This window comes from Microtus pennsylvanicus, chromosome 8, assembly GCF_037038515.1.
Source record: "Microtus pennsylvanicus isolate mMicPen1 chromosome 8, mMicPen1.hap1, whole genome shotgun sequence".
Lineage (NCBI taxonomy): Eukaryota > Metazoa > Chordata > Mammalia > Rodentia > Cricetidae > Microtus > Microtus pennsylvanicus.
Window position 1 is genome coordinate 1,188,204 of NC_134586.1, and position 13,454 is coordinate 1,201,657.

A 13,454-nucleotide genomic window follows, 5' to 3' on the forward strand; every position below is an offset into this window, starting at 1 on the left:
ACTGTTCATGGGCGACACTGTTCATGTGTGCACTGTTCATGTGTGCACTGTTCATGTGTGCACTGTTCATGTGTGCCCTGTTCATGTGTGCACTGTTCATGTGTGCACTGTTCATGTGTGCCCTGTTCATGTGTGCACTGTTCATGGGCGACACTGTTCATGGGCGACACTGTTCATGGGCGACACTGTTCATGGGCGACACTGTTCATGTGTGCACTGTTCATGTGTGCACTGTTCATGGGCGACACTGTTCATGGGCGACACTGTTCATGTGTGCCCTGTTCATGGGCGACACTGTTCATGTGTGCACTGTTCATGGGCGACACTGTTCATGTGTGCCCTGTTCATGGGCGACACTGTTCATGGGCGACGCCGTTCATGTGTGACGTGTTCATGTGTGCACTGTTCATGTGTGCACTGTTCATGGGCGACACCGTTCATGTGTGCCCTGTTCATGGGCGACACCGTTCATAGGTGACGTGTTTATGTGTGCCCTGTTCATGGGTGACACTTTTCACAGGGTGCCATCATCCTGTCTTTGTCCCCTGACACTGTCATAGAGTACCGTCACCCCGTCTCTGTCCTGACACTGTCATAGAGTACAGTCACCCTGTCTCTGTCCTGACACTGTCATAGAGTACCGTCACCCCGTCTCTGTCCTGACACTGTCATAGAGTACCGTCACCCCGTCTCTGTCCTGACAGTGTCATAGAGTACCGTCACCCCGTCTCTGTCCTGACACTGTCACAGAGTACAGTCACCCCGTCTCTGTCCTGACACTGTCATAGAGTACCGTCACCCCGTCTCTGTGCTGACACTGTCACAGAGTACAGTCACCCCGTCTCTGTCCTGACACTGTCATAGAGTACCGTCACCCCGTCTCTGTGCTGACACTGTCACAGAGTACCGTCACCCCATCTCTGTGCTGACACTGTCATAGAGTACCGTCACCCCGTCTCTGTGCTGACACTGTCATAGAGTACCGTCACCCCGTCTCTGTCCTGACACTGTCATAGAGTACCGTCACCCCGTCTCTGTCCTGACACTGTCATAGAGTACAGTCACCCCGTCTCTGTGCTGACACTGTCATAGAGTACCGTCACCCCGTCTCTGTGCTGACACTGCCATAGAGTACCGTCACCCCGTCTCTGTCCTGACACTGTCACAGAGTACAGTCACCCCGTCTCTGTCCTGACACTGTCATAGAGTACCGTCACCCCGTCTCTGTCCTGACACTGTCATAGAGTACCGTCACCCCGTCTCTGTCCTGACACTGTCATAGAGTACCGTCACCCCGTCTCTGTCCTGACACTGTCATAGAGTACCGTCACCCCGTCTCTGTCCTGACACTGTCACAGAGTACAGTCACCCCGTCTCTGTCCTGACACTGTCATAGAGTACCGTCACCCCGTCTCTGTCCTGACACTGTCACAGAGTACAGTCACCCCGTCTCTGTGCTGACACTGTCATAGAGTACCGTCACCCCGTCTCTGTCCTGACACTGTCACAGAGTACAGTCACCCCGTCTCTGTGCTGACACTGTCATAGAGTACAGTCACCCCGTCTCTGTCCTGACAGTGTCATAGAGTACCGTCACCCCGTCTCTGTGCTGACACTGTCATAGAGTACCGTCACCCCGTCTCTGTGCTGACACTGTCACAGAGTACAGTCACCCCGTCTCTGTCCTGACACTGTCATAGAGTACAGTCACCCCGTCTCTGTGCTGACACTGTCATAGAGTACAGTCACCCCGTCTCTGTGCTGACACTGTCATAGAGTACAGTCACCCTGTCTCTGTGCTGACACTGTCATAGAGTACCGTCACCCCGTCTCTGTGCTGACACTGTCATAGAGTACAGTCACCCCAGTCTCTACCCCTTCTTTTATTGCAGTCCTGCTGGGTGCTGCACGCATTCAGTTCTCTGAAGTTTCATAACGAGCTCAACCTCAGAAATGCTGTTGAACTAGCGAAGAAGAGCCTGATTGAAGATGAGGAGATGCCCGTCAAGGTCGAAGCTGCGCTTGCACTGCAGTCCCTGATCTCTAACCAGACCCAAGGTGATGCTGCCTTCCTTCCTTAAAGAAGGAGATTTCTAAGTCTGAGGATCCAGTTTAGATTTCTTGCCCCCTTCTGAATTTTATAGGTACTTATTCTACCTGTTTTAGGAGCTCTTTTAGTGTGGTTTCCAGTTAAAAATTGTGGATACTGGGGTAAGCTGGGCCTTAAAACACCTGGACCAGCTTTGGTGCTCTCTTGACTGGCCGCATGAAGTGCGGAAGGCATCTGGTGGCTTCTCTCTGAAGCTTCACAAAGCTGATAAGGCTCTGAACCTTTCTCCTGTCTCAGTTTAAGAAGTTAGCATGGACATCACCAAGATTCAGCTCAAGGGTCTCTATGGTTCTACCAGTTCAGAAATTAGCAAGTAATGTTTCCAGTGGGCAGTGACACAGGTGTTTCCTTTGTTCACAAAGATCTAAATGACCTTTGCAATTAAGTTCAGCTTCATGAGAACATGAGCTTGTGTCCTGTTTTAGTGGGAAGGCTGGATGAGGTGTAAGATCTGCTGGGGGATGGGATTGGTAGAGATGGGTCAGGAGAGGGACAGCCTGCATCAGAGCTGACCATAGAATCTATAGGCAGAGATTGGTCAGGACAGGGACAGCCCCCATCAGAGCTGACCATGGTGTCTGTGGGCAGAGATGGGTCAGGACAGTGACAGTCCCCATCGGAGCTGACCATGGTGTCTGTGGGTAGAGATGGGTCAGGACAGTGACAGCCCCATCAGAGCTGACCATGGTGTCTGTGGGTAGAGATGGGTCAGGACAGGGACAGCCCCATCAGAGCTGACCATGGTGTCTGTGGGCAGGAGTTCTCATACTTGTCATGTGGGTTCACAGTCAGGCTGATGACACAACATTTGTGTAACTAGAATTCCTGAACCACATCCTGGCTCAGCACACACAGCAGCGTCCAGAACCGTATCTAGAGTTACAGTGTGTGAGTGTCCACTCTTGCTGATTTCATTCACCTGCCTGCATTAGCCAAGGAGCACATGAAGCCGCACGTGAGGCCCATCATGCAGGAGCTGCTGCATATCGTCAGAGAGACGGAGAATGATGATGTCACCAACGTCATCCAGAAGATGATCTGTGAGTACAGTCATGAGGTGACCTCCATCGCTGTCGACACCACCCAGCACTTGGTAAGTGTTGGATGATTTCCTCTGGGGAGGCGTGGACAAGTCTAGCTTAGTGAACCAGTGAGCTTATTGGGGTTACTTAAAGGAGAGTGGCGGGCCCAAGGCTGTGGTGTCGTTGAAAAGCCTATTCTGTCATGGGTTACTGGAAGCTGCATCCCTGGAGCTCCCTGTGTAACTTCCAGGCAGCTCACTCTCTTCCCCAGTACTTACTGTCGTTATGATTTGGAGAAGAGCCTTGTGAATCCTAAGAACTTTGTGAATTCTGTTTTGTGAACCTTGTAAGGTTTGTTTGCTTCCTGAGTCTTCTCTTCCCTTCACTCCCTTTAAGAAGAAATAGCCATATAGCAACAGTAAGAATGAGCTAAGTGTGTACTAGTTTTGTAAAGAACCCTTAATGGGCTGGAGGGATGGCTCAGTGGTTAAGAGCACTGACTGCTCTTCCAGAGGTCCTGGGTTCAACTCCCAGCCCACACGGCAGCTCACAACTGTCTGTAATTCCAGATGGTATCAGCCATGTGCGTGTTTGTCGTACAGACATACACGAAGACAAAACACCTATACACATTAAAAATAAAAGCCCTGAGGAGTCTAAATAAGGCCACCCTCCTAGATAAATTAAACAGAATCTGGAGTTGAGTTTTATTTATGTATGAAATCTTAACATGGCAGCATCTGCCTTAGTCAATAAGGTTCCTGGGTTTGGGCTGATCAGCCTTAAATCAACCCACTCAGGGCAGTCCTTTCCCTGCAGTACGCTGAAATGCCATAACGACACTTTTGATGTGAGTCATTGGAACTCTTACTTTTGCACTTGGAACTGGAATTTCATTTCCCTTCTTTGAAAAATTTAAAATTTATTTTTATTGTATACGTTCTTGGTGTGTGTGTGTGTGTGTGTGTGTGATGCAGAACGTGGAGGTTCAAGGACAATTCTATAGAATTGGTTTTCTTCTTTCCACTTTATGTATGTCCTGGGCATTGAACTCCTGTTACCAAAAATTTTTTAAAATTTGTGTGGCCAGTGCCTTTTCCCACAGAACCATCTTGCCAGTTCAGGAGAATGATTTTTGTTGCCTCTTTGATAAAAATGTTCCTATTGTTTTCTCCCCTCTTCTGTGCTTCCTGATGTGGAATATCAGACTGGAACTGGGGCCTCCCATGGCTTTTCTTCTCTTTTTTCTGTGTCTGTTTTTGTTTCATCTTCCGAGTGATCTTTGGTTTCGTCTTCTAATTGTTCTGTTACATCTTTCCTTTTAGAAACACTTATTTTCAGTGTTTCTAGAATTTGATTTAGTCTACAGATTACTAGAAGTTAAATATTAGTCAGTGGCTATAATAGCTCATATGTGGTTCATGTCAGTGACTATCACGGATGCAGAAGGTGTTCATATAAGCATGACATGATCTGCCATTGCAAGAGAAAAGGTGATTCAGTCAACAGAGTGTAGAACGTAGTGTCTGAGAAATGCTGGCCTTTGGGTGCAGCCCTGCCCCTCCGCCATGGTGCAGTGATACCAGCTAGTGAGTATTCTAATGTAATCTTTACAGGCTGAGATATTTGGTAAAGTTCTTCAAAGTGATGAATATGAAGAAGTTGAAGACAAAACTGTCATGGCTATGGGGATTTTGCATACTATCGACACTATCCTAACAGTCGTGGAAGATCATCAAGAGGTGGGACTCCTTGTGTTTTATTATAGTGGTTATATTAACTGAAATTTATATGACTGGTGGTTACGAATTCTTAGTTTGGTGTGTGTGTGTGTGCACGCGCACGCGTACGCATGTGTGTTTTATGTGCTCACCGTGGTGTGTGTATGGAAGTTAGAGGACAGCTCTTATGTTTTCTTCTTCCATTGTAGGTTTTGGGGACTGAACTCAGGTGGCCAGGCATTTGTGGCAAATGATTTTTTTCCCTTTAATTTTTTAAAATTTATGCATTTGTTGTGTGTATACTGAATGTATGCACGTACGTAGGTATCCTTAGAGGCCAGAAGAGGGCCTCGGATTTCCTGGAGCTGGAGTTGTCCGCAGTTGTGGGCCACCTGATATGGGTGCTGGGATAGGAACCCAGGTTTGCTGAAAAAGCAGCAAACATTTTTAACCATTGAGATTCTACCTCCTGAGCCATCACACCAGCCTAAAGTCTTGGTGTTAAAGATTTGTATTTATTGTATTGGTAAGTTTTTAAGAATTGTCCTCACCAAATCACAATCCCAGAGAACCTAGAGAACAATGAGGACCATAAGAGAGACATACATAGATCTAATCTACATGGGAAGTAGAAAAAGACAAGATCTTCTGAGTAAATTGGGAGCATGGGGACCTTGGGAGAGGGTTGAAGGGGGGAGGGGAGAGGAAGGGAGGAGAGCAGAGAAAAATGTAGAGCTCTCAATAAAAATCAATAAAATTAAAAAACAAAAAGAAAACAGGCTGAGTAAGCCATAGGGAGCAAGCCAGTAAGCAGCACTCCTCCATGGCCTCTGCATAAGCTCCTGCCTCTAGGTTCCTGCCCTGTTTGAGTTCCTGTCCTGACTTCCTTCAGTACCTGGAAGTGTAAGTCAAATAAACCCTTTTTTCTCAAAAAAAAGAATAATAATAAGAATTGTCCTCATAATTGAGCATTTATACAGGAACCAGGACTTGGCAGTGAAATTCTGTGTCCAAACACACAAACAAATAGATTGAATTTCTCTCAAATTTTGAAGTAATGTGTTAAGATGATCAAGGAGGGAAGTTACACATTTATTGAAAGTAACCTGCATACACCTTTGTATTAATCTGAGTCTAGGTCATCCTAGCCTCCCAGGCTCGGTTTCTGTGAATTCCAGATTGAATAGAATAAGGGACTTGCCTTCCAGGAACCCACAGTCTAATCTTCGTGGAGAAGGGTGGAACTTTCGATTACAGTGGCGGGCTTTGTAAAGGAGCAGGGTTGTGATGCCAAAGGTACAGTAAGGATGGGAAGGAGTAAGCAAGAACTTGACATCCAAATCCCAGAGGAACATTCAGCTATAAAATTAATTTTTTGAGACTGTGTGTCATGCCACCCAGGCTGACCCCAGACTTACTCTGTAGCTAAGGATGGCCTTGAACTCCGGATCCTCCTGTCCTTACCTCTTTACCTTGTGCTGGGACAGAACAGGTGTATTTCATCCCATGCTTTTTGTGCAGTGCTGGGGGGTGGAACCCAGGGCTTCATGCTTGCTAGGCAGTCACTCCACCAACTGGCCCAGGGATGAGAGTTTAGACATTCTGTTCAGTGCTCACCCCTTTGCTGGCAAAGAGGTAATCGAGTCTCCTTTGCAGAGGCAGAAATGTGAGGGTCAGGAGGTTTAGGACTATTGTATCTGGTCACAGCTGGTCAAGTATAGGTCTAGATTTGTCCTTAGGACATTCTTGTCACACATCAGCTTTTCTAACCTGCAGTCCATCTGGGTTCTCCTTTCCAAGTGGTGCATGGCCTTTCCTTAGTGAAGACTAGCCATGTGTTCATTGCATCTGTGAGCACAGGCTGCTGTGTTTAGCAGTGACAGATCTGCTCAATGAGGGTTTGGGAAGCACTGTTAGCCATGTGACTACGCGTTCATCCCGTGTTTGTAAGGCACCCAGATTGCTGAACCGGTGCAGTGTTTCTCTGCTAGACCTTCCTGCACCTCAGGACTTTATGTAAAATTTTAATTTCCATATTCAGTATTTTAATTTTGTGTTTTCATGTTGAAAATCTGATCTTCTTGGTGACAGTGCGTTAGACCAGATTAACTTAGAGTAGCTGTACTTAGGCCAGCTATACTTCCTTCACTTGCATTTTCAATCTCATGAGACCTAAGAAATCACTAACCCAGTTTTTCCTAGTATGGTATGGTGAGGAGAGCAAACCGCAGGATTATTTTAGAAACAATAGTTCTTTGTCTTTTGCTTAATCTTTTTGATCTTGATATTATTTTTTGAACTTCAAGTAATGTTGAGCATTCAAAGTTAACAACTGTAATCATCAAAGGAGGCATGAGTTAAAGTTGAGACACATTAAGCAATTCACATCTGGCTTCCTGCCTAGAGATGAAAACATAAAACCTTCAGTGTAATTAGAGGCAAACCTGGCTGCGATCTGGCCCCTCGTCACCTGTTCTTACTTTTATCGTTTTTCTGGTCCTTTTCCTCCCTGCAGACCTTCCCATATGCTCCTCTCTCTTTCATCAGTTGTTGCGTGCATGTGTGTATATCTTAGTTATATGTGTGCGTGTGTGTACACGTGGGTATGTGTATATCTTATGTATGTGTGCGTGTGTGTACACGTGGGCATGTGTATATCTTAGTTATATATGTGTGCATGTGTCTACATGTGGGTATGTGTATATCTTAGTTATATGTGTGCGTGTGTGTACACGTGGGCATGTGTATATCTTAGTTATATATGTGTGCGTGTGTCTACACGTGGGTATGTGTATATCTTAGTTATATGTGTGCGTGTGTGTACACGTGGGTATGTGTATATCTTAGTTATATATGTGTGCGTGTGTCTACACGTGGGTATGTGTATATCTTATGTATGTGTGCGTGTGTGTACACGTGGGTATGTGTATATCTTAGTTAAATATGTGTGTGCGTGTGTGTACACGTGGGTATGTGTATATCTTAGTTATATATGTGTGCGTGTGTGTACACGTGGGTATGTGTATATCTTAGTTATATATGTGTGCGTGTGTGTACACGTGGATATGTGTATATCTTATGTATGTGTGCGTGTGTGTACACGTGGGCATGTGTATATCTTAGTTATATATGTGTGTGCGTGTGTGTACACGTGGGTATGTGTGTATCTTATGTATGTGTGCGTGTGTCTACACGTGGGTATGTGTATATCTTATGTATGTGTGCGTGTGTGTACACGTGGGTATGTGTATATCTTAGTTATATATGTGTGCGTGTGTCTACATGTGGGTATGTGTATATCTTAGTTATATATATGTGTGCGTGTGTCTACATGTGGGTATGTGTATATCTTAGTTATATATATGTGTGTGTGTCTACACGTGGGTATGTGTATATCTTAGTTATATATGTGTGCGTGTGTCTACACGTGGGTATGTGTATATCTTAGTTATATATGTGTGCGTGTGTCTACACGTGGGTATGTGTATATCATATATGTGTGCGTGTGTCTACACGTGGGTATGTGTATATCTTATATATATGTGTGTGTGTGTCTACATGTGGGTATGTGTATATCTTAGTTATATATGTGTGCGTGTGTGTACACGTGGGTATGTGTATATCTTATATATATATGTGTGTGTGTCTACACGTGGGTATGTGTATATCATATATGTGTGCGTGTGTGTACACGTGGGTATGTGTATATCTTATATATATGTGTGTGTGTCTACACGTGGGTATGTGTATATCTTAGTTATATATATGTGTGTGTGTCTACACGTGGGTATGTGTATATCTTAGTTATATATGTGTGCGTGTGTCTACACGTGGGTATGTGTATATCTTAGTTATATATGTGTGCATGTGTCTACACGTGGGTATGTGCACATAGGTGTATCAAATCCCCAGGAACTGGAGTTACTCTGTGCTGTGAGCTGAACTGGAGCTCTCACACACTCTTGACTGCTGAGACCTCTTCTCTTCCCCATTCATTAACTTTGAACTTCCATGTAGTGAAGGTGAACTCTGGAAGCCAGACCTCTCTCAAAGAAGAACACACCTATGGTTGGTTAGAAAGGGCAAAATTGGAAATCCAGAATGGGTACTCAAACAGGTTCATTTTTATCTGATGTTTTAAGGATATTGGTAGAGTTCAGATTTTGGATCATTTGAACTTCAAAATAATAGTGTAGCATATATCAAATTATCAAACTGTACCTATAAATTATTTCAATTAAATAAAATACCCAAAATGAAATTAAAATTGAGTATTAGACTATGTTCTAAGGTTGAATTATAAATTTACATGAAAGTATATCTCACCACTGATTTTAACTTTTATTCACTTAAAAAATACAAAATAGTATCATACAAGAATAGTGTTGTTCACCTTTAATCCTAGCACTTGGGAGGCAGAGGCAGGCAGATTTCTGTGAGTTCAAGGCCAGTCTGTTCTACAGAGTGAGTTCCAGGAACAACCGGAGATAGAGTAAGACCCTGTCTTAGGGGTCTTATCTGATACAGCAGCTAGTCTCTGGAAGCAAAGACGGGAAGGATTCTCAAGTTTGGGTCCAGTGATTGCCCCATACCCTCCTCTGAGGAATGTTGGTAGTTGGCAGGACCACTCCTGGTGGACTCTTGAGTTGTAGACACCGCTGCTGATGAAGGTGGGAGTTATTCTGCTCAGGAGGTGGAGCTGCATAGCAACACATTATGCAGTAGTTTTAACTGACATGTTCCACTCACTGTATCTCGTGACTCTTCCCTATCAGTCAGTAAGCATATAGTTTTAATAGTATTCTCTTGTATGCGTGTCACATTCACACAGCCAGCCCGTCACAAATAGACACTGACGTTCTCTGTTAAATGGATATTTGGTTGTTACTGTCACAGATATTGCTGCGCTGAATGGCTTTATCCATGTCCTGTCGCTGGAGTGAGAAGTGTCTGTGGTGACTTCCTCGAGGAGATGTGTGGTGTTTGTGATCTAACGAATAAAGCTTGCTTGAAGCTCAGAGTGCAGACCTAGCCACTAGGTAGCCATAGAGGCCAGGCCATGGCGGCACACACCTTTAATCCCAGCATTCGGGAGACAGAGGCAAATGAATCTCTGTGAGTTCAAGGCTACCCCCCACTGCAAAACTGTCAGGCATGTGAGTGTGCAATCCTGAGATCAGAGCGCCTGTCCTCCTGCCCCTCACTTCTGACACAGCCGTGTAGTGTTATAGTCGTCTCTTCATGAGCTTGAGGCTCTTCTTTATTATTGCTTTATAGGCTTAGCTACTTTTCTGTCAAGTTGTTAGAGTTCATGTATAAGGGGAATTTAATGTTGTTTGCCATACCACTGGACTGTTTCAGTCTGTGTGCCTTTGTCTTGATCTGCTCCTGCCCCTGTGCGGGAATACTTGACAGTGTTGCGGTCAGGTGGTTTCTTACTTTGGCTGTGACTTTATTTCCTTATGGTTATACAAGAATTCTTTTACTTTTTCTGGTATATTTTATATTAAGTTTTTACATAGAAATCTTTGATCCATTAGGAATCATTTGCTTTAGAATATGAGGTAGGGAAGTATCTAATTCTAATTTTCCATGGATTTAACTTTCATTCCTATCATTGGTCTGCTTTCAGAATTCTCTTGTATTTTTACATATTTAATTTTTACATGAAGATTGTAACTTCTCTCAAATATCTGTAGATATTTTATTAATATTAATTTACACAATAACCTTAGAATGACTATAGTAAATTTTAGATTCTTTAAAATTTGTCTTTAGATCACACAACAGTTGGAGAACATCTGCCTGAGAATCATCGATCTTGTTTTACAGAAGCATGTCATTGGTAAGTTCAGAGGTCAGAGAAAAGGTAAACTGAAATTTTTTTTTCAATTTGATGAACTCAAAAGTACATTATTTTAGCTCTTTAAACTTAGGCAGACAGTTTTGAGAGAGTGGAAGTTGCGTTCTTTAAACTTGAGGCTCAGCTTTCTGATATTAGCTAGGTATGTTCTCATTCAGTGGGGAACTCCTAATGTGTCCAGAGAAGAATTTTTGTTTCTAGGAAATTTAAAGGATGGTGAATGTAGTGTCTACATTTTCAGCAGAACTGGGCTGGTGCTGGGGATGCAGTTCAGCTGGTGGAGGGCTTGCCTGGCAGGCAGGAAGCCCGGGGTTTGTTCCCTGCACCAACAGACCCCGGTGTGGTGGGACTTGCCTGAGTTCTCAGTACTTCTGAGGAGAGAGAGGAAGGAAGATTAGAAGTTGGCTACACAGCCTGGGCTACTTGAGACCTAGTGTGGAGGGGCAGAGGGAGAAAGAAAGAAGTGGGGGAAGGAGCACGAGAGAGAGACAGGGAAGGGGGAAGGAGGAGACTGGGATGAAGTTTATCTGGGATTTGAAAAGTGCTCAAGATTAGACAAGTGTTTCACCAGGAGTATACATTAACAGAAAAACTGTGAGCTTCCAAGGTACGTACTAGAAAAAGCAAAGTTTAGAAGTTAGATATCTCTGCCTGGAAGTAAGAGCCGTGCATTTTCTGATGAAATATTTAGATACAGTTTTCTTTTGACCGAGATCATGATAGTGCGTGTGAAAACATAGCATTTCTTTGGGCCTCTTATAGTGGGTATAAAGTGTTCTGAGGTCAGTAAAGAATAGTGCTCAAACTGCAAGTTCTATAACTTGAAGAAAATGCTCTTTCATAGTTATTAGTAAAACTATAAACGAGATAGTAATGTATATTATCTCTGCATCATTAAGGTCTCCAAAAAATTACTAATAGCTTATACATTTTAAATCTACATGATAGAGGTATGCTAATACAGTTATCCTATATACTTGCAATATGAATTTACAGATAGAAATTCTATTTCATGCTATAAAATAGAAATTTGATTTTCTTGTTACTGGTTTTCTGTTTTTGTTTTTTTGAGACAGGGTCTCACTGGCTGTCCTGGAACTCTTCTTTGTAGCCCAGGCTGGCCTCCAGACATCCATCTGCCTCTGCCTCCTGAGTGCTGGGATTAAAGATGTGTGCTACTATGCCAGGCTGAAATTTGACTTCTTTTTCTTCTCCATAGGATTTCACTATGTTATCTTGGCTTGAACTGGAACTTGCTATGTAAACCAGGCTGGCCTTGAGCTTAGAGATTTGCCTGCCTCTGCCTCTGCCTCCAGAGTGCTGGGACTACAGGCCACTATAAAATAGAAAGTCCAAGTTGTTGTTTTTTCAGTACTATGAGAGATTGTCGCTTCGCATTGTTGAGTAGAGGACTGATTTTGGAGTTGGAGGCAGCCTCGTTTATGCTTAGCAATGTTTTCAGTCCTCTGTGTGGTCCCTTTCATCTCTCTGTTTCCTCCCATTCTAACGAGAGGTTTTTCCCTTCTAGAATTCTATGAGGAAATCCTCTCCCTGGCATACAGTTTAACCTGCCATGCCATCTCCCCGCAGATGTGGCAGCTCCTGGGCATTTTATATGAAGTTTTCCAGCAGGATTCCTTCGAGTACTTTACAGGTACGTAACGATCACACTACAGTTCTTCTTTCTAGACATGCTTCCCTTAGCAATTGGTGATTAGTACTAATCAGACGTGGGGTGCTTATAGCAGTGTTCCAGCCTTAGACAGGCAGAGGAGGTGGGTTTGTATGTCTCGTTTCTTACGTTCGTTTGCAGCCAGAGCATGTGTTCATGTTCTATGCACTTAGCTATGTTCTAAGCACTGCTCTCAGCCCAGCCATCCGGCAGTGAACAGCTGAGCCCTTCTCTAGTTTTCATTCTTGTGGGAGCGGGGTTGGCAAGGGTGAACTAAAGGCAACCACTGAGAACCTTGGCAGTGTGTTGGGTTGTGCTGCTGAGGGAGACACAGTGTCTGGGTGCTGCAGCAATGCTAAGGAGACACGGTGTCTGACTGCTGCATCAATGCTAAGGAGACACGGTGTCTGGGTGCTGCAGCAATGCTAAGGAGACACGGTGTCTGGGTGCTGCAGCAATGCTTTAGTGGGAACCTGAGTGCTGCAGCAATGCTTTAGTGGGAACCTGAGTGCTGCAGCAATGCTGAGGAGACACGGTGTCTGACTGCTGCAGCAGTACTAAGGAGACACGGTGTCTGGGTGCTGCAGCAATGCTAAGGAGACACGGTGTCTGGGTGCTGCAGCAATGCTAAGGAGACACGGTGTTTGGGTGCTGCAGCAATGCTAAGGAGACACGGTGTCTGGGTGCTGCAGCAATGCTAAGGAGACACGGTGTTTGGGTGCTGCAGCAATGCTAAGGAGACACGGTGTCTGGGTGCTGCAGCAATGCTAAGGAGACACGGTGTCTGACTGCTGCAGCAGTGCTCCAGTGGGAACATTCATTCTGCTCCTGTTGCACACGTCTCTGGGCTTCTGGTCTTTCTCCAGACATGATGCCGCTCCTGCATAATTACGTGACAGTAGACACCAACACGCTGCTGTCCAATCCAAAGCACTTGGAAGTCCTGTTCTCCATGTGCAGGAAGGTAGGTGCAGCCTCAGCTGTCACGTGAGTCTTCGCAACGTCTGGTGTTTAATTTACCGGAATAGACTTGTCAATTTCATTTTAAAAATTAAGTTTGTGATTG

General features: G+C 44.5%; 1 protein-coding gene across 2 annotated transcripts in view; it reads left to right on the forward strand.

Annotated features, from left to right (window-relative positions):
- Ipo8 (importin 8) overlaps positions 1 to 13,454 on the forward strand; it is a 72,569-nt gene that overhangs the window by 44,481 nt on the left and 14,634 nt on the right. For both annotated transcript variants that reach the window (XM_075982228.1, XM_075982229.1), the window contains exons 14-19: positions 1,893 to 2,058; positions 3,043 to 3,203; positions 4,749 to 4,874; positions 10,632 to 10,698; positions 12,245 to 12,370; positions 13,255 to 13,352. In XM_075982228.1, coding sequence (XP_075838343.1) covers positions 1,893 to 2,058; positions 3,043 to 3,203; positions 4,749 to 4,874; positions 10,632 to 10,698; positions 12,245 to 12,370; positions 13,255 to 13,352 — 744 coding nt within the window. The remainder of the gene's footprint in view (positions 1 to 1,892; positions 2,059 to 3,042; positions 3,204 to 4,748; positions 4,875 to 10,631; positions 10,699 to 12,244; positions 12,371 to 13,254; positions 13,353 to 13,454) is intronic.